Below are 16,776 nucleotides of genomic sequence, written 5' to 3' on the forward strand. Positions count from 1 at the left end.
TGCCATCAGATGTGTATCATGATAAATAAATATAAATAAAATCTTGAATCAGTTATTTTTTAACATATGTAATTAACCAACATTGGACAAAATTTAAATGAAAATATCTTTCTGGCCCAGATTTCTTTGCCAACCATTTTTGCATTTGGCTATTAAGCAGATGTCAACAGGTGAGTGATCTCGTGCCAACTTGGGCATCTTGTTATTGCAGTTGTTGTGCAAGAGCCTTAAGAATGAGATGGTAATTCAAATGATTATATGATGAAGGATCAAATCATGTCCACCCTTGTAAATATGATAGTGATGAAACTTAGTGTGTAAGTACTTTAATTTAGACATACAATAACTTTCCACTAATTTTCTTTTCAGCAATAAAGAAGAAGGCAATATGCAATTTCATGCCATTATTTGGACTTGGATGTCAAAATGCTGGCACCTGTGTGGGTGATATTGCCAGTGGAACTCTCTGTCAGTGTAAGACAGGCACATATGGTGTTTTGTGTGATCGTGTTGGACAAAACTCATCACCAGGCAAGCAATACAATAGTAAATAATAATAATGTAAATTTATTAATTTTTGTGGCTATTAGTTTTGTGGGGGTTTTGTTGCAAAAATGACATTATTATATATGTATAAATTTAAGGATTGGGAAACAGGTCCTACAGTTTCCACAGATGACATTATTATCTATGTTTATATCTGTGGACTGGAGAAGGGGTCCTGCAGTTTTCATACTTGGACTGGCAAATGGATCATACTGTTTCCATACATGGACTGAGGAATGGGTCATACTGTTTCCATACATTGACTGGACAAGGGGTCCTCCAGTTTCCATACATGGACTGGGAAAGGGGTCCTACAGTTTCCAGCCATGGAGTGGGGAAGGAGTCCTACAGTTTCTATACATGGACTGGTGTAGGCATGCCACAGTTTTTATACATGGACTGGGGAAGGGTTCCTACAGTTTCCATACATGGACTGGGGAAGGGTTCCTACAGTTTCCATACATGGACTGGGAAAGGGGTCCTACAGTTTCCAGCCATGGACTGGGGAAGGGTTCCTACAGTTTCCATACATGGATGGGGGAAGGGTATTATGGTTTCCATAATTTGGAGTCTTGTTCATTGGGTCTTAATATTCTTGGCTCTTTTTAATTGCAACCACAAAATATTGGTCTCCATGATTTTAATGAATTCACAGCATCAATAATAATACAGCCACTAATACTATTACTACTAACACTGCTGCTGCTGCTATTACTACTATTACTACTACGATCACTACTACTGCTGCTACTACTATTGCTACTACTACTGCTGCTGCTATTACTACTATTATCACTACTAGTGCTACTACTACTACTACTATTGCTATTACTACTGCTGATATTACTACTACTGATACTGCTACTATTGCTACTACTACTGCTGCTGATATTACTACTACTACTATTATCACTATTACTGCTACTAATAATACTATTGCTACTACTACTGTTGCTATTACTACTACTACTATTGCTACTACTACTGTTGTTATTACTACTACTACTAGTGCTACTACTACTGTTGCTATTACTACTACTGCTACTACTGTTACTATTGCTACTACTACTCCTGCTATTACTACTATTATTACTACTATCACTACTACTGCTACTACTACTACTATCATTACCACTACTGCTACTACTACTACTACTGCTGCTGATACTGCTACTACTATCACTGTTACTAATGCTACTGCTAGTACTACTACTACTACTACTGCTGCTGCTGCTACTACTACTAATGTTACTAATACTACTGAACAAAATAATAAAATAATAAAATTTTTGGAAGTAAGAGGTCAATTATTAATCATAAACTTTAAGAAACATACAAGTTTATATTTACATGTTCTATTTATAAAATGTTCTACTATTCTTTTATCCATGTTACATTATATTATCCATGTTACATTATATTATCCATGTTACATTATATTTGTTGGAGTTATTCAGTTAATATAAAATTGATTGCATCAAGATGTCCTGTATGAGTGTCAGGGGAAGACGAATCCATAGTGCGATATCAAATAACATTACTGTTACAAGTATGATACACTAATGTTATAAAAGCATTTGCTACTTTGTGGTTTAAGCACTTAGAAATGTCAACTAACAGTGCCAGAATGTGACACAAAGTCCTTATGTGAGAAATGTGAACTAACAGTGCTACAGAGTGATGCAAAGTCCTTAACATTATGTGACAATAGAATCTCAAACTCTTCCTTATTGTTAGATAATAAATAGAACTTGAGACACTGTGATGCAAAGCCCATAACATTATGTCATACAGAGAATCTGAGACTGTTGTCACATTGTGATGCACTGTCTTTAACATTATGTAATAAATAGAATCTCTTAACTCTTGTCACAGTATGATGTAAAGTCTTTAATATTATGTAATAAATAAAAACTCCTAACTCTTGTCACAGTATGATGTAAAGTCCATAACTATTATGACTCTGTGTTTTTAAACTAAGTGACAAAAAAGAAAGCAAAAATCAGCAAGTTTTATAAAATTCAAGAAATAATTTATTTACCTGGAATAAAAAGTGAAAATTGAAAAGAAACCTACAGCATTGTGAATTATATCCCAAATAGTCCTAAAAGTTTTGTCACAAGCACAAAAGTATAGAGTATTCCAAATGAATTTCCATAGTGTTCCAATTGAATTCTAATATTGAATGTGCTCATGTGGTAGTAGTCTTGAATGTGATGACACTCTTGATGTATCACAGGGATATAATCCAAAATGTCCTTCAAAAAATTCACAATAATCCTAAATCAGTGAGCACTTTGTGATTCCAATGAATAATTTAAATAAATAAATTCTATGAAATTAAAACTGAACACAACCAAAAACCTAATTCCACTTTGGACATTAAGACAGGAACGAGTAATTCTGAAGTAAACAACATTTATATAAAAAGATAAGACACAATAAGAAAACCAGAATGAGGGTCATGTCTACCTTTAAGTAATAATGATCTTAATATATAATCTAAAATGATGGACAAGAATTAGCTATGTAATATGTATTTTAGTTTTTAAAAAAGACATTAGTCCGGTAGGCCTAAACTCCTACCCTCAATTACACACAAAGGTCAATCACACAGTAAATTAAAATGCATAACAGTAACATTATGGGATAAATTGAACATCAAGCTTTGTCTCAGAGTGACATCAAGTCCTTATTGTTATGTGATGAATAGAACCTTGAACTGTTGTTACAGCATGGTGCAAAGTCCTAAATGTGATAAATAGAACAAAGTGATGCAGTCCTAAATGTGATAAATAGAACAAGGTGATGCAGTTCTAAATGTGATAAATAGAATAAGGTGATGCAAAGTCCTAAATGTGATAAATAGAACAATGTGATGCAGAGTCCTAAATGTTATAAATAGAACAAGGCAATGAAGAGTCCTAAATATGATAAATAGAACAAGGCAATGCAGAGTTATAAATGAGATGAGTAAAGTAATGCAGAGTTCTAAATGTGATAAACAGAACAAGGTAATGCAGTCCTAAATGTGACAAACAGAACAATGTGATGCAGAGTTCTCAGTGTGATAAATAGAACATGGCAATGCAGATTTCTAAATGTGATAAATAGAACAAGGCAATGCACAATCCTAAATGTGATAAATAGAACAAGGCAATGCAGAGTTCTCAATCTAATAAATAGAACAAGGCAATGCAGAGTTCTAAATGTGATAAATAGAACAAAGTAATGCAGAGTTCTAAATGTGATAAATAGAATAAGGCAATGCACAATCCTAAATGTGATAAATAGAACCAGGTGATGCAGAGTCCTAAATGTGATAAATAGAACAATGTGATGCAGGGTTCTAAATGTGATAAGTAGAACAAGGCAATGCACAGTCCTAAATGTGATAAATAGAACAAGGCAATGTACAGTCCTAAATGCAATAAATAGAACAAGGCAATGCAGAGTCCTAAATGTTATAAATAGAACAATGTGATGCAAGGTTCTAACTGTGATAAATAGAACAATGTGATGCAGGGTTCTAAATATGACAGATAGAACAAGGCAATGCAGAGTCCTAAATGTGATAAATAGAACAAGGCAATGCAGAGTCCTAAATGTGATAAATAGAACAAGGCAGTTCACAGTTCTAAATGCAATAAATAGAACAAGGCAATGCAGTCCTAAATGTTATAAATAGAACAATGTTATGCAGAGCCCTAAATGTTATAAATAGAGCACTGTTTCAGAGTCCTAAATGTTATAAATAGAGTACTGTGATGCAGAGTCCTAAATGTGATAAACAGAATCTCAAGCTTGTGTTGATTTAATGCAAATGTTATGAAACTTCAAAAATACAGTAGGCTGCTAGTTGTAATCCTGATGTGGCATGTAATAATATCCAGTTTGTTGAATACATTTCAGATAAACATTTTTAATGTCCTATGTTTACTATTAGTTCATTTTTCAGCCATGGGCTAATAGTATGGCCCAGTGTATGTCATGTGATCATCACACTTTTTGTTTAGTATGTCATGTGATCATCACACATTTTGTTTAGTATGTCATGTGATCATCACACTTTTTGTTTAGTATGTCATGTGATCATCACACTTTTTGTTTAGTATGTCATGTGATCATCACACTTTTTGTTTAGTATGTCATGTGATCATCACAATTTTTGTTTAGTATGTCATGTGATCATCACACTTTTTGTTTCAACTTCTTCTCAAAAACCACCTTCAGTTTCAGCTGAATTTGCCAGAGATCATTCAGTCATAAAAGTTTGTCAAGTTTATACAAGGTCAACTCAGCATCAAGTATGTCCACTGTTACTAAAAATAGATAAACCTTTAAATGATGACTTCTCAAGAACTGTTTGACAAAATGTGACCAGATTTAACAGGAAGGCTTTTACATTTCGTACAGTTGATGCCAATCTGCCATCTGATATGCTTACCATTTTTAAAAATAATTAACATTGAAATGAATTCTTTTCAACACCAAGTTTGACAGAAAGCATAATTTTATAAATTCTTTTCAGTTTATTATGAAAGATAAAAGTTGTACTTCTTTCCTAAGGAAAAAGAAAAAGTTGTACTTCTTTCCAAAAACTGCACAGCAGAATATGACAAAATCCGACATGAAACATCCTGGCATAATGGCCTTTCAAAATCCGACATGAAACATCCTGTCATAATGGCCTTTCAAAATCCTACATGAAACATCCTGGCATAATGGCCTTTCAAAATCCGACATGAAACATCCTGGCATAATGGCCTTTCAAAATCCGACATGAAACATCCTGGCATAATGGCCTTTCAAAATCTGACATGAAACATCCTGGCATAATGGCCTTTCAAAATCCGACATGAAACATCCTGGCATAATGGCCTTTCAAAATCCGACATGAAACATCCTGGCATAATGGCCTTTCAAAATCCGACATGAAACATCCTGGCATAATGGCCTTTCAAATTGAACAAAATCTGATGATCCACCATTCATTGTTGTCAATGTTGCTAAACATTGACAGAATTCTACCAATTATGATACATATCATCCTGGCTCTAATTTATTTTTTTAAACATATTATGCTGATTCATTACCAAATAAAGACAGCAAAATAAAATAACCTTCAATTGACTGTTTTGATAAACTATCAACAAAATTTGAAGACGTTTTGACAGAACACATCCATTCTAATTTATATTTCTTCACTATCTGTCTTGTAACTGACTGTTAGGCCAATGTCAGTAAGGTGAGTGATCTCAGACTCAGTTGAGCCTCTTGTATCTGACTAGTGGGCTGATGCTGGACAGGTGAGTGATCTCAGACTCAGTTGGGTCTCTTGTATTTGACTATTGAGCTGATGCTGGACATGAGTGATCATAGACTCAGTTGAGCCTCTTGTATTTGACTATTAGGCTGATGCTGGCCACATGAGTGATCATAGAGTCAGTTGAGCCTCTTGTATTTGACTATTAGGCTGATATCAGGCAGGTGAGTGGTCTCAGACTCAGTTGGATCTCTTGTATAGTAGCAAATTTAAATGCATTAAAGAAGCATTCACAAAGTATTTCCAGTTCCAAGACCAAATCTATTCATATTAGAAAGTAGACTGTTTAGAGAATGATGTACTGTTTGCTGGCACAATTAACATATGTAATGAATTTAATGAACCTTTTGCAGTCAGAGAATTAATCTTGAATTAATTTTTTTTCAGCAACACTGTGTCAGAGACTTAATGAGACTGGCAGTAGGATAAGACAAAAGATTGTCTCAAATGACAATCAGCTTGAAAAGTTTCGAATGATTCGACTGGAATCTGTTCTTTCATCACTTGACGTAAGTTTATTTTTGTACCATATGCCTGTCTGTCTTTTGGTCTGTGTGCAGTATTGCCTCTCTTTCCTGTTTTTATCAGGTGTCCATAAATCAGTATTGCAACATATTTTCCTCTTTACTTTTAGCAGTGCAATATCCATATTGTGTTAAAAAATATTATAATCTGGATAAATGCCATATTAGGTTAAAGCACATAATAATAACACAAAGTCAATGTCATAAAAAATGTCAAACAATGTCCTCCTCATGAGTACATACAGAGTAGAACAGTTAGCCCACTTTGCATATGTTGGTAGCTCTTCTCTGTGGAGATACATTCTCTCTCTGTATCCATTGTTTTCATGTGACGTCACAAAACGTGTGTACTTCCATATCCGCCATTTTGAGCCCCTAGCCCCGCAAATTGGCACCTAATAACATTGTTCTTCCCGCATAATTAAGAAGGAACGTCTCATTTTCTGCGTAAGAATAAAATACATCACACTCTGTTGTGCATGTCAACCGCATGAGACAGAATGCATGACTTTTCTACTTGTTTTCTTCAAGTAAAACGTTTAAATTTCAACAATCTTTGTTATTCTTTCATAAGCAAAAAGATTGATTGATAAACAAACGCATAAGCAAATGGATACACAAGCAAACAGAAACATTTAATAATTTTTAATTTTCATGGGATGAAATCAATCATTTGGTTATCTTTCAAGTTAAATAGCTAATTGTTAATATATAATTTAATATTTCTAAAAGCATTTCAGGAATACTTCGTTTTGACATTTGACACAAAGTCATGTTCTGTTTTGCATGTGTTTCGTTTGAATACAGTGAAGATGTAACGTCTTTTTGAACGGTTATCACTTTCATTCAGTATCATCCTATGTCCATCATCTCCATCATCTCCACAACAAATACAATATTTGACCAGTCTAATTAAACTGGTTTGTCAATTGTATTTGGTACAAACACCTGTTGTCGCGAAAAGTATTTGTACATAAAAGTTCTGGCATAAAACACATGCTGTAAAATTTTAAAATTTAACTGATATTGTATCCCGAAAATCATTGTCCGGAAATACTCTTTTAAGATGACAAGCTTAGGGATATGATACGACACACTTTTTAAAAATGTAAATATTGCCTGTTTGTAAAATAAGAATGCATTTCTATTTGATAGCAATATACATGATTATGGTTCAGCTTCACTATTCTGTCTTTTGATATAAGCAAGGGAACTTCCAGCTTTATTTTTATTTTCGTGCTATAGGACACTTTCAAGTTTAATATATGTATTGTTTCAATGAAGTAAATGTCCTTATCGACAGTTAAATCAGATTATTATCTTGAATAGACATGATGACAAATGTTGACAATGGTTTGTTAGGAACTCATAATGGTGGCGCAAGGGCGATCGCATTGCATTGTGGGTATTTGCGTACTCAATCGTGATGTCTGTGAAAACAACCCATTTGGTCCCACTAAATAGAGAAAACATGTAGATTAATTTTTAAGACTGATTTACTGGTAACCCACAAAGGTAATTAGGTGGTACAAAGATGCCTGAAGGGCATGGTGGCAAGTTTATAAAAAATCATAATGTTCTAGGTGGGTTTGATTTGCAGCTTTCCTGTCATGAGGCATGCTGGGATAGGTACACATATCCTAAGTTATGGATATTTTTATATGAGTTTTGGTGAAAAAGATACGTGTGCTGATTAAGCATATGTGGGAATTTTAATCCTGTACAGGTTTTAGCTGTATGCTTAAATCATTCTGGTTTCTCCCTAACAATGAACAGCTTGTTTTTGTACCATACTGTCATTATGATGCAGGAGTTAACCCTTTACCTCATAGAGTGTATGGCTTTTTAGCCTATCAGTATACATGTAGCAAAGTTACCCAGTGCAGTGTGCTATAAATAGAACACCTGTTACCTATTTGACTCCATACACATAGGCCTGTATGTTAACTGTTAAGTGTATGTTACGTTTAACATCAATTTTAATCATTTTACACTTTTGGTACACAATATATAATGTATGGAAAGATTTAAGAGTAAAATCCGATTGTCATAGCTGTATAATTATTTTTCATGGAAGAATTTTTTATGTGCTTTAAAATCTTGAGAGAACTCATTCACCATCATGTCAGTGAAGCCACGTGACCAACTGTAGTTGCCATTTCTCTGATGCTCAAAATTTACAAGTTCTTTGTCTGCGTCTACATCACTAAGTCATCTGAATTTGATAATTTATAAAAACTAATTGCTGCCTACATCAATATCAGAGCCTTTATCTAAGTTAGTGAAGCTTTCATAGTTGTGATTCTAATAGTGAAAACTTCATAAGTACTGAAAGAAATCCATGACCTCCAGTTTAGAGTGGAGAATATGAACCAGTTACTTTAAATAGCAGATTTTGACCAGAGCATAAACAGTGACCACGTATCTGATGCAATGGTCATTCTCACCAATGAATGTAGTATCTAATAGGGGGTTTTCCCGTTTGGTGGCTCAGTGGAAACCCGCTCAAACTGGCTGATGTTTACAGCAAGAGTTGAAGGGCACTTCCATGAGAATGTTGTAGTGGCGTCCAAAGGCGCTTCCATGCAAATGGAGTAGAGGCATCCAAAGGCACTTGCATGAGATAAAGGGTTAAATCTGTGAGCAATTTTTTCAATATTCATTTATTTCATGAAATTTAAAAAAGACCAAAAAACATTTGTCCCATTCATGTCAACATAAAGCTATTACATTTTAAGAGTGAGGAAATGAAGTGATGCATACCATATCTGAGTTGACACATTATATGACAAATCATGTGACACATTATATGACAAATCATGTGACACATCATATGACAAATCATGTGACACATCATATGACAAAATCATGTGACACATATATGACAAATCATGTGACACATCATATGACAAATCATGTGACACATCATATGACAAATCATGTGACACATCATATGACAAATCATGTGACACATCATATGACAAATCATGTGACACATCATATGACAAATCATGCTAGAGGATGAAAAGTTAGTCCTACACAGATCATACTCCAAATTCACCAATATAAATCTTAAAGTTTGTCTGGACTTAAATACATTTCATTGGTCAATTTTAAATCTGACCTCAGTTTCAGCCAATCAGATTATAGCTTTAAGTTAAAGTCTGGACTTTATGTTTGCAGTAAAATCCAGTTAAATTTAATTATTTGTGAAGACTGGAATTGTAGACAAAATGTAAATAAAATCTCCACCAAAAGTAAGGTGACTACAGTATGAATTATTATTACACTCTGTGGTTTGTTGTATTTCCCACTGTATTCTACAGGCTCATCTTAAAAACATGCTCAGTGCAGGTTTGGAATGTAAGATAGCTGATCACCCTATTTCTAGGCCGATCCATGTAGACATATCTATCATAATATATGCTCACAGATCAGTCAAGTCCAAATGCAAAATGCAAGAACCCAGACCTGCCATTGCATGATGCGCAAGCAGATCTGGGTCTGTTTAGTTTGTAAAGAGTAATCAGTAGAACAAACAGCATAGACCCTGATCTACAGGTGGCCCATTATACTACAGAAAATCAGGATCATTGCTTTTTGCAGCTGGGCTTGACTTATAAGCAAGTAGATATGGTATTATATTTGTGTAGTTCATGTGCCATCCGATATTCATATACATGTAGATGTATTTAAATTATATAATTCATGACCATACTTGAAATTGTGTATATATTTACTGCATACAGTTGATGAAATAGGTAAGATATATTTATTGCATCCAGGTGATGAAATAGGTAAGATATATTTACTGCATCCAGGTAAGATCTTTCATGTTTAATCATGAAAGTATGCATTCAAGTGATCTGATTGGATGATATTTAAGTCTGACTTTAAATTAACCAATGAAATGTTTTACCATATATATTTGCTTATAAGTTGCATATATCTCAAACTTTACAGACCCATATATGCCCTCATATAATATTCTGACAGATCAGAGTCTATGTGCTTCGGCAGGAGTAATCAGTAGAACAAACAGCATAGACCCTGATCTGCTGGTGCATTTTGTAATGGTAGATCACAGTCTCTGTTGTTAGGAGTTGGACTTATATGCAAGTACATATGGTAAGTCCAGACTGAATTTCAAGAAATGTTTGTTACATCATTTATCATCAGACGTAAAGCATATGACAATCTCTCCAGGTCATTCTTTTAACTTAACTTGCTTTTCAGTTCCTTCTTTTGTATCCATGAGACTTCTTTTGTATCCAGGGGCCCCGAGTGGCTGAATGGTCTAAAGCGCTCTCCGTTACAGATCACTGCCATCTCACCTCTGTCTGCATGGGTTCGAGTCTAGGACTCGGCCAATGTGGGTATGTGAGAAAGCTTGCCAGTAGCTTCTCGTGGGTCGGTGGTTCTTCCTGGGGTTTTCCCAGGTTCTTCCTCCACCATTAATACTGGCCGCCATGCATAGCCTATCTTGTGCTGAAAAATGGCATTAAATCCCACAACAACAAAAAAAAATCTTTTGTATCCATGAGACTTATTTTAATTAAAGATACAGATTCAACAAATTCTACAGTGATATTGACCTTTCATGTCACTTGGGCTATTGACCTGTGATTGATATCTCTCAGGCTATTGACCTGTCTTTGATGTCTCTCAAGTTGTTGACATGTCTTTGATGTCACTTGGTCTATTGACCTGTCCTTGATGTCACTTGGGCTATTGACCTGTCTTTGATGTCATTCAGGCTATTTACCTGTCCTTTATGTCACATAGCCTATTGACATGTCCTTAATCTCACTCAGGCTATTGACCTGTCCTTGATGTCATTCAGACTATTGACCTGTCCTTGATGTCACTCAGGCTATTGACCTGTCCTTGATGTCACTCAGGCTATTGACCTGTCCTTGATGTCACTCAGGTTATTGACCAAAAACTAAAATTCATAATCCTAAGATGAATTATTATACTTGGAAAATGCTTTTTAATTGAAATTTTGTGTGCCGGTAAAGGAACCAAAGTTTGGAAGGCCCTGATAGTTGTATGACCTGATTACAGTGAATGTTAAGGGACATAAAATTTGATTGACCTTGTTATAATGAATGTTGAGCTATGTTTAAAATTGATTGACCTTGTTACAATGAATGTTAAGGTATGTTTAAAATTGATTGACCTTGTTACAATGAATGTTAAGGTATGTTTAAAATTGATTGACCTTATTACAATGAATGTTAAGGTATGTTTAAAATTGATTGACCTTATTACAATGAATGTTAAGGTATGTTTAAAATTGATTGACCTTGTTACAATGAATGTTAAGGTATGTTTAAAATTGATTGACTTTGTTACAATGAATGTTAAGGTATGTTTAAAATTGATTGACCTTATTACAATGAATGTTAAGGTATGTTTAAAATTGATTGACTTTGTTACAATGAATGTTGAGCTATGTTTAAAATTGATTGACCTTGTTACAATGAATGTTAAGGTATGTTTAAAACTGACTGACTTTGTTACAATGAATGTTGAGCTATGTTTAAAATTGATTGACCTTGTTACAATGAATGTTAAGGTATGTTTAAAACTGACTGACTTTGTTACAATGAATGTTGAGCTATGTTTAAAATTGATTGACCTTGTTACAATGAATGTTAAGGTATGTTTAAAACTGACTGACTTTGTTACAATGAATGTTGAGCTATGTTTAAAATTGATTGACCTTGTTACAATGAATGTTAAGGTATGTTTAAAATTGATTGACCTTATTACAATGAATGTTAAGGTATGTTTAAAACTGACTGACTTTGTTACAATGAATGTTAAGGTATGTTTAAAACTGACTGACTTTGTTACAATGAATGTTAAGCTATGTTTAAAATTGATTGACCTTGTTACAATGAATGTTAAGGTATGTTTAAAACTGACTGACTTTGTTACAATGAATGTTAAGGTATGTTTAAAATTGATTGACCTTGTTACAATGAATGTTAAGCTATGTTTAAAATTGATTGACCTTATTACAATGAATGTTAAGGTATGTTTAAAACTGACTGACTTTGTTACAATGAATGTTGAGCTATGTTTAAAATTGATTGACCTTGTTACAATGAATGTTAAGGTATGTTTAAAACTGACTGACTTTGTTACAATGAATGTTGAGCTATGTTTAAAATTGATTGACCTTGTTACAATGAATGTTAAGGTATGTTTAAAACTGACTGACTTTGTTACAATGAATGTTGAGCTATGTTTAAAATTGATTGACCTTGTTACAATGAATGTTAAGGTATGTTTAAAACTGACTGACTTTGTTACAATGAATGTTGAGCTATGTTTAAAATTGATTGACCTTGTTACAATGAATGTTAAGGTATGTTTAAAATTGATTGACCTTATTACAATGAATGTTAAGGTATGTTTAAAACTGACTGACTTTGTTACAATGAATGTTAAGGTATGTTTAAAACTGACTGACTTTGTTACAATGAATGTTAAGCTATGTTTAAAATTGATTGACCTTGTTACAATGAATGTTAAGGTATGTTTAAAACTGACTGACTTTGTTACAATGAATGTTAAGGTATGTTTAAAATTGATTGACCTTGTTACAATGAATGTTAAGCTATGTTTAAAATTGATTGACCTTATTACAATGAATGTTAAGGTATGTTTAAAACTGACTGACTTTGTTACAATGAATGTTGAGCTATGTTTAAAATTGATTGACCTTGTTACAATGAATGTTAAGGTATGTTTAAAACTGACTGACTTTGTTACAATGAATGTTGAGCTATGTTTAAAATTGATTGACCTTGTTACAATGAATGTTAAGGTATGTTTAAAACTGACTGACTTTGTTACAATGAATGTTGAGCTATGTTTAAAATTGACTGACTTTGTTACAATGAATGTTAAGGTATGTTTAAAATTGATTGACTTTGTTACAATGAATGTTAAGCTATGTTTAAAATTGATTGACCTTGTTACAATGAATGTTAAGCTATGTTTAAAATTGATTGACCTTATTACAATGAATGTTAAGGTATGTTTAAAACTGACTGACTTTGTTACAATGAATGTTGAGCTATGTTTAAAATTGATTGACCTTGTTACAATGAATGTTAAGCTATGTTTAAAATTGATTGACCTTGTTACAATGAATGTTAAGCTATGTTTAAAATTGATTGACCTTATTACAATGAATGTTAAGGTATGTTTAAAACTGACTGACTTTGTTACAATGAATGTTGAGCTATGTTTAAAATTGATTGACCTTGTTACAATGAATGTTAAGGTATGTTTAAAATTGATTGACCTTGTTACAATGAATGTTAAACTATGTTTAAAATTGATTGACCTTATTACAATGAATGTTAAGGTATGTTTAAAATTGATTGACCTTATTACAATGAATGTTAAGCTATGTTTAAAACTGACTGACTTTGTTACAATGAATGTTGAGCTATGTTTAAAATTGATTGACCTTGTTACAATGAATGTTAAGGTATGTTTAAAACTGACTGACTTTGTTACAATGAATGTTGAGCTATGTTTAAAATTGATTGACCTTGTTACAATGAATGTTAAGGTATGTTTAAAACTGACTGACTTTGTTACAATGAATGTTGAGCTATGTTTAAAATTGACTGACTTTGTTACAATGAATGTTAAGGTATGTTTAAATTTGATTGACTTTGTTACAATGAATGTTAAGCTATGTTTAAAATTGATTGACCTTGTTACAATGAATGTTAAGGTATGTTTAAAATTGATTGACTTTGTTACAATGAATGTTAAGGTATGTAAGGACATTCCAATCAATCAGTCTCTCTAACTAGTAGCCTATTGTTTGTCCTTCTGAATATCATGTGCTCTGTCTTTCAGTCTATTTATATGAATCTTATTCTAAAAATGTAACCTTTTCTAAAATCCATTTTCATCTTAATGCCTGAAAGGATGTTACAACCAGGCTTGATATTTCAATACATAAATTTGTATATAGAGTCCTGCATATTGTATTCATCACCCTGTGTCTATTATGTATATTGAGTCCTGTGTGTTGTATTCATCACCCTGTGTCTATTATGTATATTGAGTCCTGTGTGTTGCATTCATCTCCCTGTGTCTATTATGTATATGGAGTCCTGTATGTTGTATTCATCACCCTGTGTCTATTATGTATATGGAGTCATGTGTGTTGTTTTCATCACACTGTATCTATTATGTATATGGAGTCCTGTGTGTTGTATTCATGACACTGTATATGGAGTCCTGTGTGTTGTATTCATGACACTGTCTTTTATGTATATGGAGTCCTGCATATTGTATTCATCACACTGTATCTATTATGTAAATGTAGTCATGACATGTGCTGTATTCATGACACTCTGTCTGTTATGTATATGGAGTCCTGTGTGTTGAATTCATTACACTGTATCTATTGTGCATATGGAGTCCCATGTTTTGTACTCATCACACTCTGTATGTTATGTATATGGAGTCCTGCATATTGTATTCATCACACTCTGTTATCTATATGGAGTCCTGGGTGTTGTATTCATGACACTGAATCTATTATGTATATGGAGTCCTGCATATTGTATTCATCACACTCTGTTATGTATATGGCATCCTGCATATTGTATATATTATGTACATGGAGTTCTGTGTGTTGTATTCATCACCCTGTATCTATTTGTACAGGTGAAGCTGCTGTCCTATGTTCCAGTCTGTGAAGCGGATGGAAACTTTGCAGAGGTGCAGTGTGCCACGATAAATGGCCAGAATGTCTGTTTCTGTGCAGACACAAACACGGGAGAGATGAAGGAAACTTCTCCACATGGTATCAGAAAGGAGGCATTGGACTGTTCTGTATTCTCACAAGGTACATTATTCCTCACTGTAAATTCCTTCACTAAACTACTGCCTCTCACAATGCAAGGTATTTCATGGAAATCATTATACACTCTCACAATGCAAGGTATTTCATGGATGTGTTAGATTGGTCACTCTTTGTAAAGCCCCTCACTACACACTCTCACAATGCAAGGTATTTCATGGAAATGCTAAATTGGTCAGTCTTTGTAAATCCCCCCCCCCACTATACACTCTCACAATGCAAGGTATTTCATGGAAATGTTAAATTGGTCACTCTTTGTAAATCCCCCCCCCCACACACACACACACAATACACTCTCACAATGCAAGGTATTTCATGGAAATGTTAAATTGGCCACTTTTCATAACGCTCCTCCCCCAACTATACACTCTCACGATGCAAGGTATTTCATGGAAATGTTGAATTGGTCACTCTTTGTAAATTCTGCACTATACACCCTCACATTGCAAGGTATTTCATGGATGTGTTAAATTGGTCACTCTTTGTAAATCTCCTCACTATACACTCTCACAATGCAAGGTATTTCATGGAAATGTTACATTTGTCATTCTTCGTAAATCCCCTCTTTATACACTCTCACAATGCAATGGTTTTCATTGATGTGTTAAATTGGTCACTCTTTGTAAAGCCCCCCACTATTCACTCACAATGCAAAGTATTCCATGGAAATGTTAAATTGGTCACTCTTTATAAATCCCCCCACTATACACTCTCACAGTGCAAGGTATTTCATGGAAATGTTAAATTAGTCACTTTTTGTAAAGCCCCCCACCACTATGTACTCTCACAATGCAAGGTATTTCATGGAAATGTTAAATTGGTCACTCTTTGTAAAGCCTCTCACTATACCACTGTCTATTACAAAGATGGAATTGCATACATCTTATTTGATATGTCCTCACCATAAAATCCCCTCACTATACCACATACTCCTACAATGTAAGGAATTGTTTTTAGAACTTCGGCTTATTTGGTCTGTAGTAACTGCATTAAGGGCATACATGTTTTATAAACACAAATCTAGTTTCCTTTCTATTTTTAGAACTTAACTTTGAATTAGCACTAAATAGCCATGACTGTGCTGATGTGCAATTAAACACCCATCCATCCATACAGACAGACATACAGACAGACAGACCACATTGAATGGCTAATAGTATCTCTGCTTACTCTAGAATATTATGAATTCATTTATATTTATGGATATCAGTTTTCATGGTCATGAGAAAAATTACATTTTCATTAGCATTTAAATTTGTGGATTTGGAATGGTGTCAGTGTTTCTACACAAGGTAATATTTTTTCTTGGGTCTGTAAATTAATAGTTTGCAGCAATCATGAAATTCCCCCTCCAAAATCCCCCAACAAAATAAAAATTAGAGAAGTACAGTACTTGTGGATATGCTAGCTAGGTTGGTGAACTGCTTGTTATGTTGTTACAGTACTTGTGGATTGCTTGTTAGGTTGTTACA

The 16,776-nt window shown here is 33.7% G+C and overlaps 1 protein-coding gene across 1 annotated transcript in view; it reads left to right on the top strand.

The window, feature by feature from the left end:
• LOC149777677 (uncharacterized) overlaps positions 1–16,776 on the top strand; it is a 193,720-nt gene that overhangs the window by 116,068 nt on the left and 60,876 nt on the right. Inside the window, exons 26-28 of the mRNA XM_089940394.1 lie at positions 370–531; positions 6,260–6,381; positions 15,109–15,289. Of these exons, the coding sequence (XP_089796520.1) occupies positions 370–531; positions 6,260–6,381; positions 15,109–15,289 (465 nt within the window). The remainder of the gene's footprint in view (positions 1–369; positions 532–6,259; positions 6,382–15,108; positions 15,290–16,776) is intronic.

The sequence above is a fragment of the Sinohyriopsis cumingii genome, chromosome 17, assembly GCF_028554795.1.
Source record: "Sinohyriopsis cumingii isolate HCF-2022 chromosome 17, ASM2855479v2, whole genome shotgun sequence".
Lineage (NCBI taxonomy): Eukaryota > Metazoa > Mollusca > Bivalvia > Unionida > Unionidae > Sinohyriopsis > Sinohyriopsis cumingii.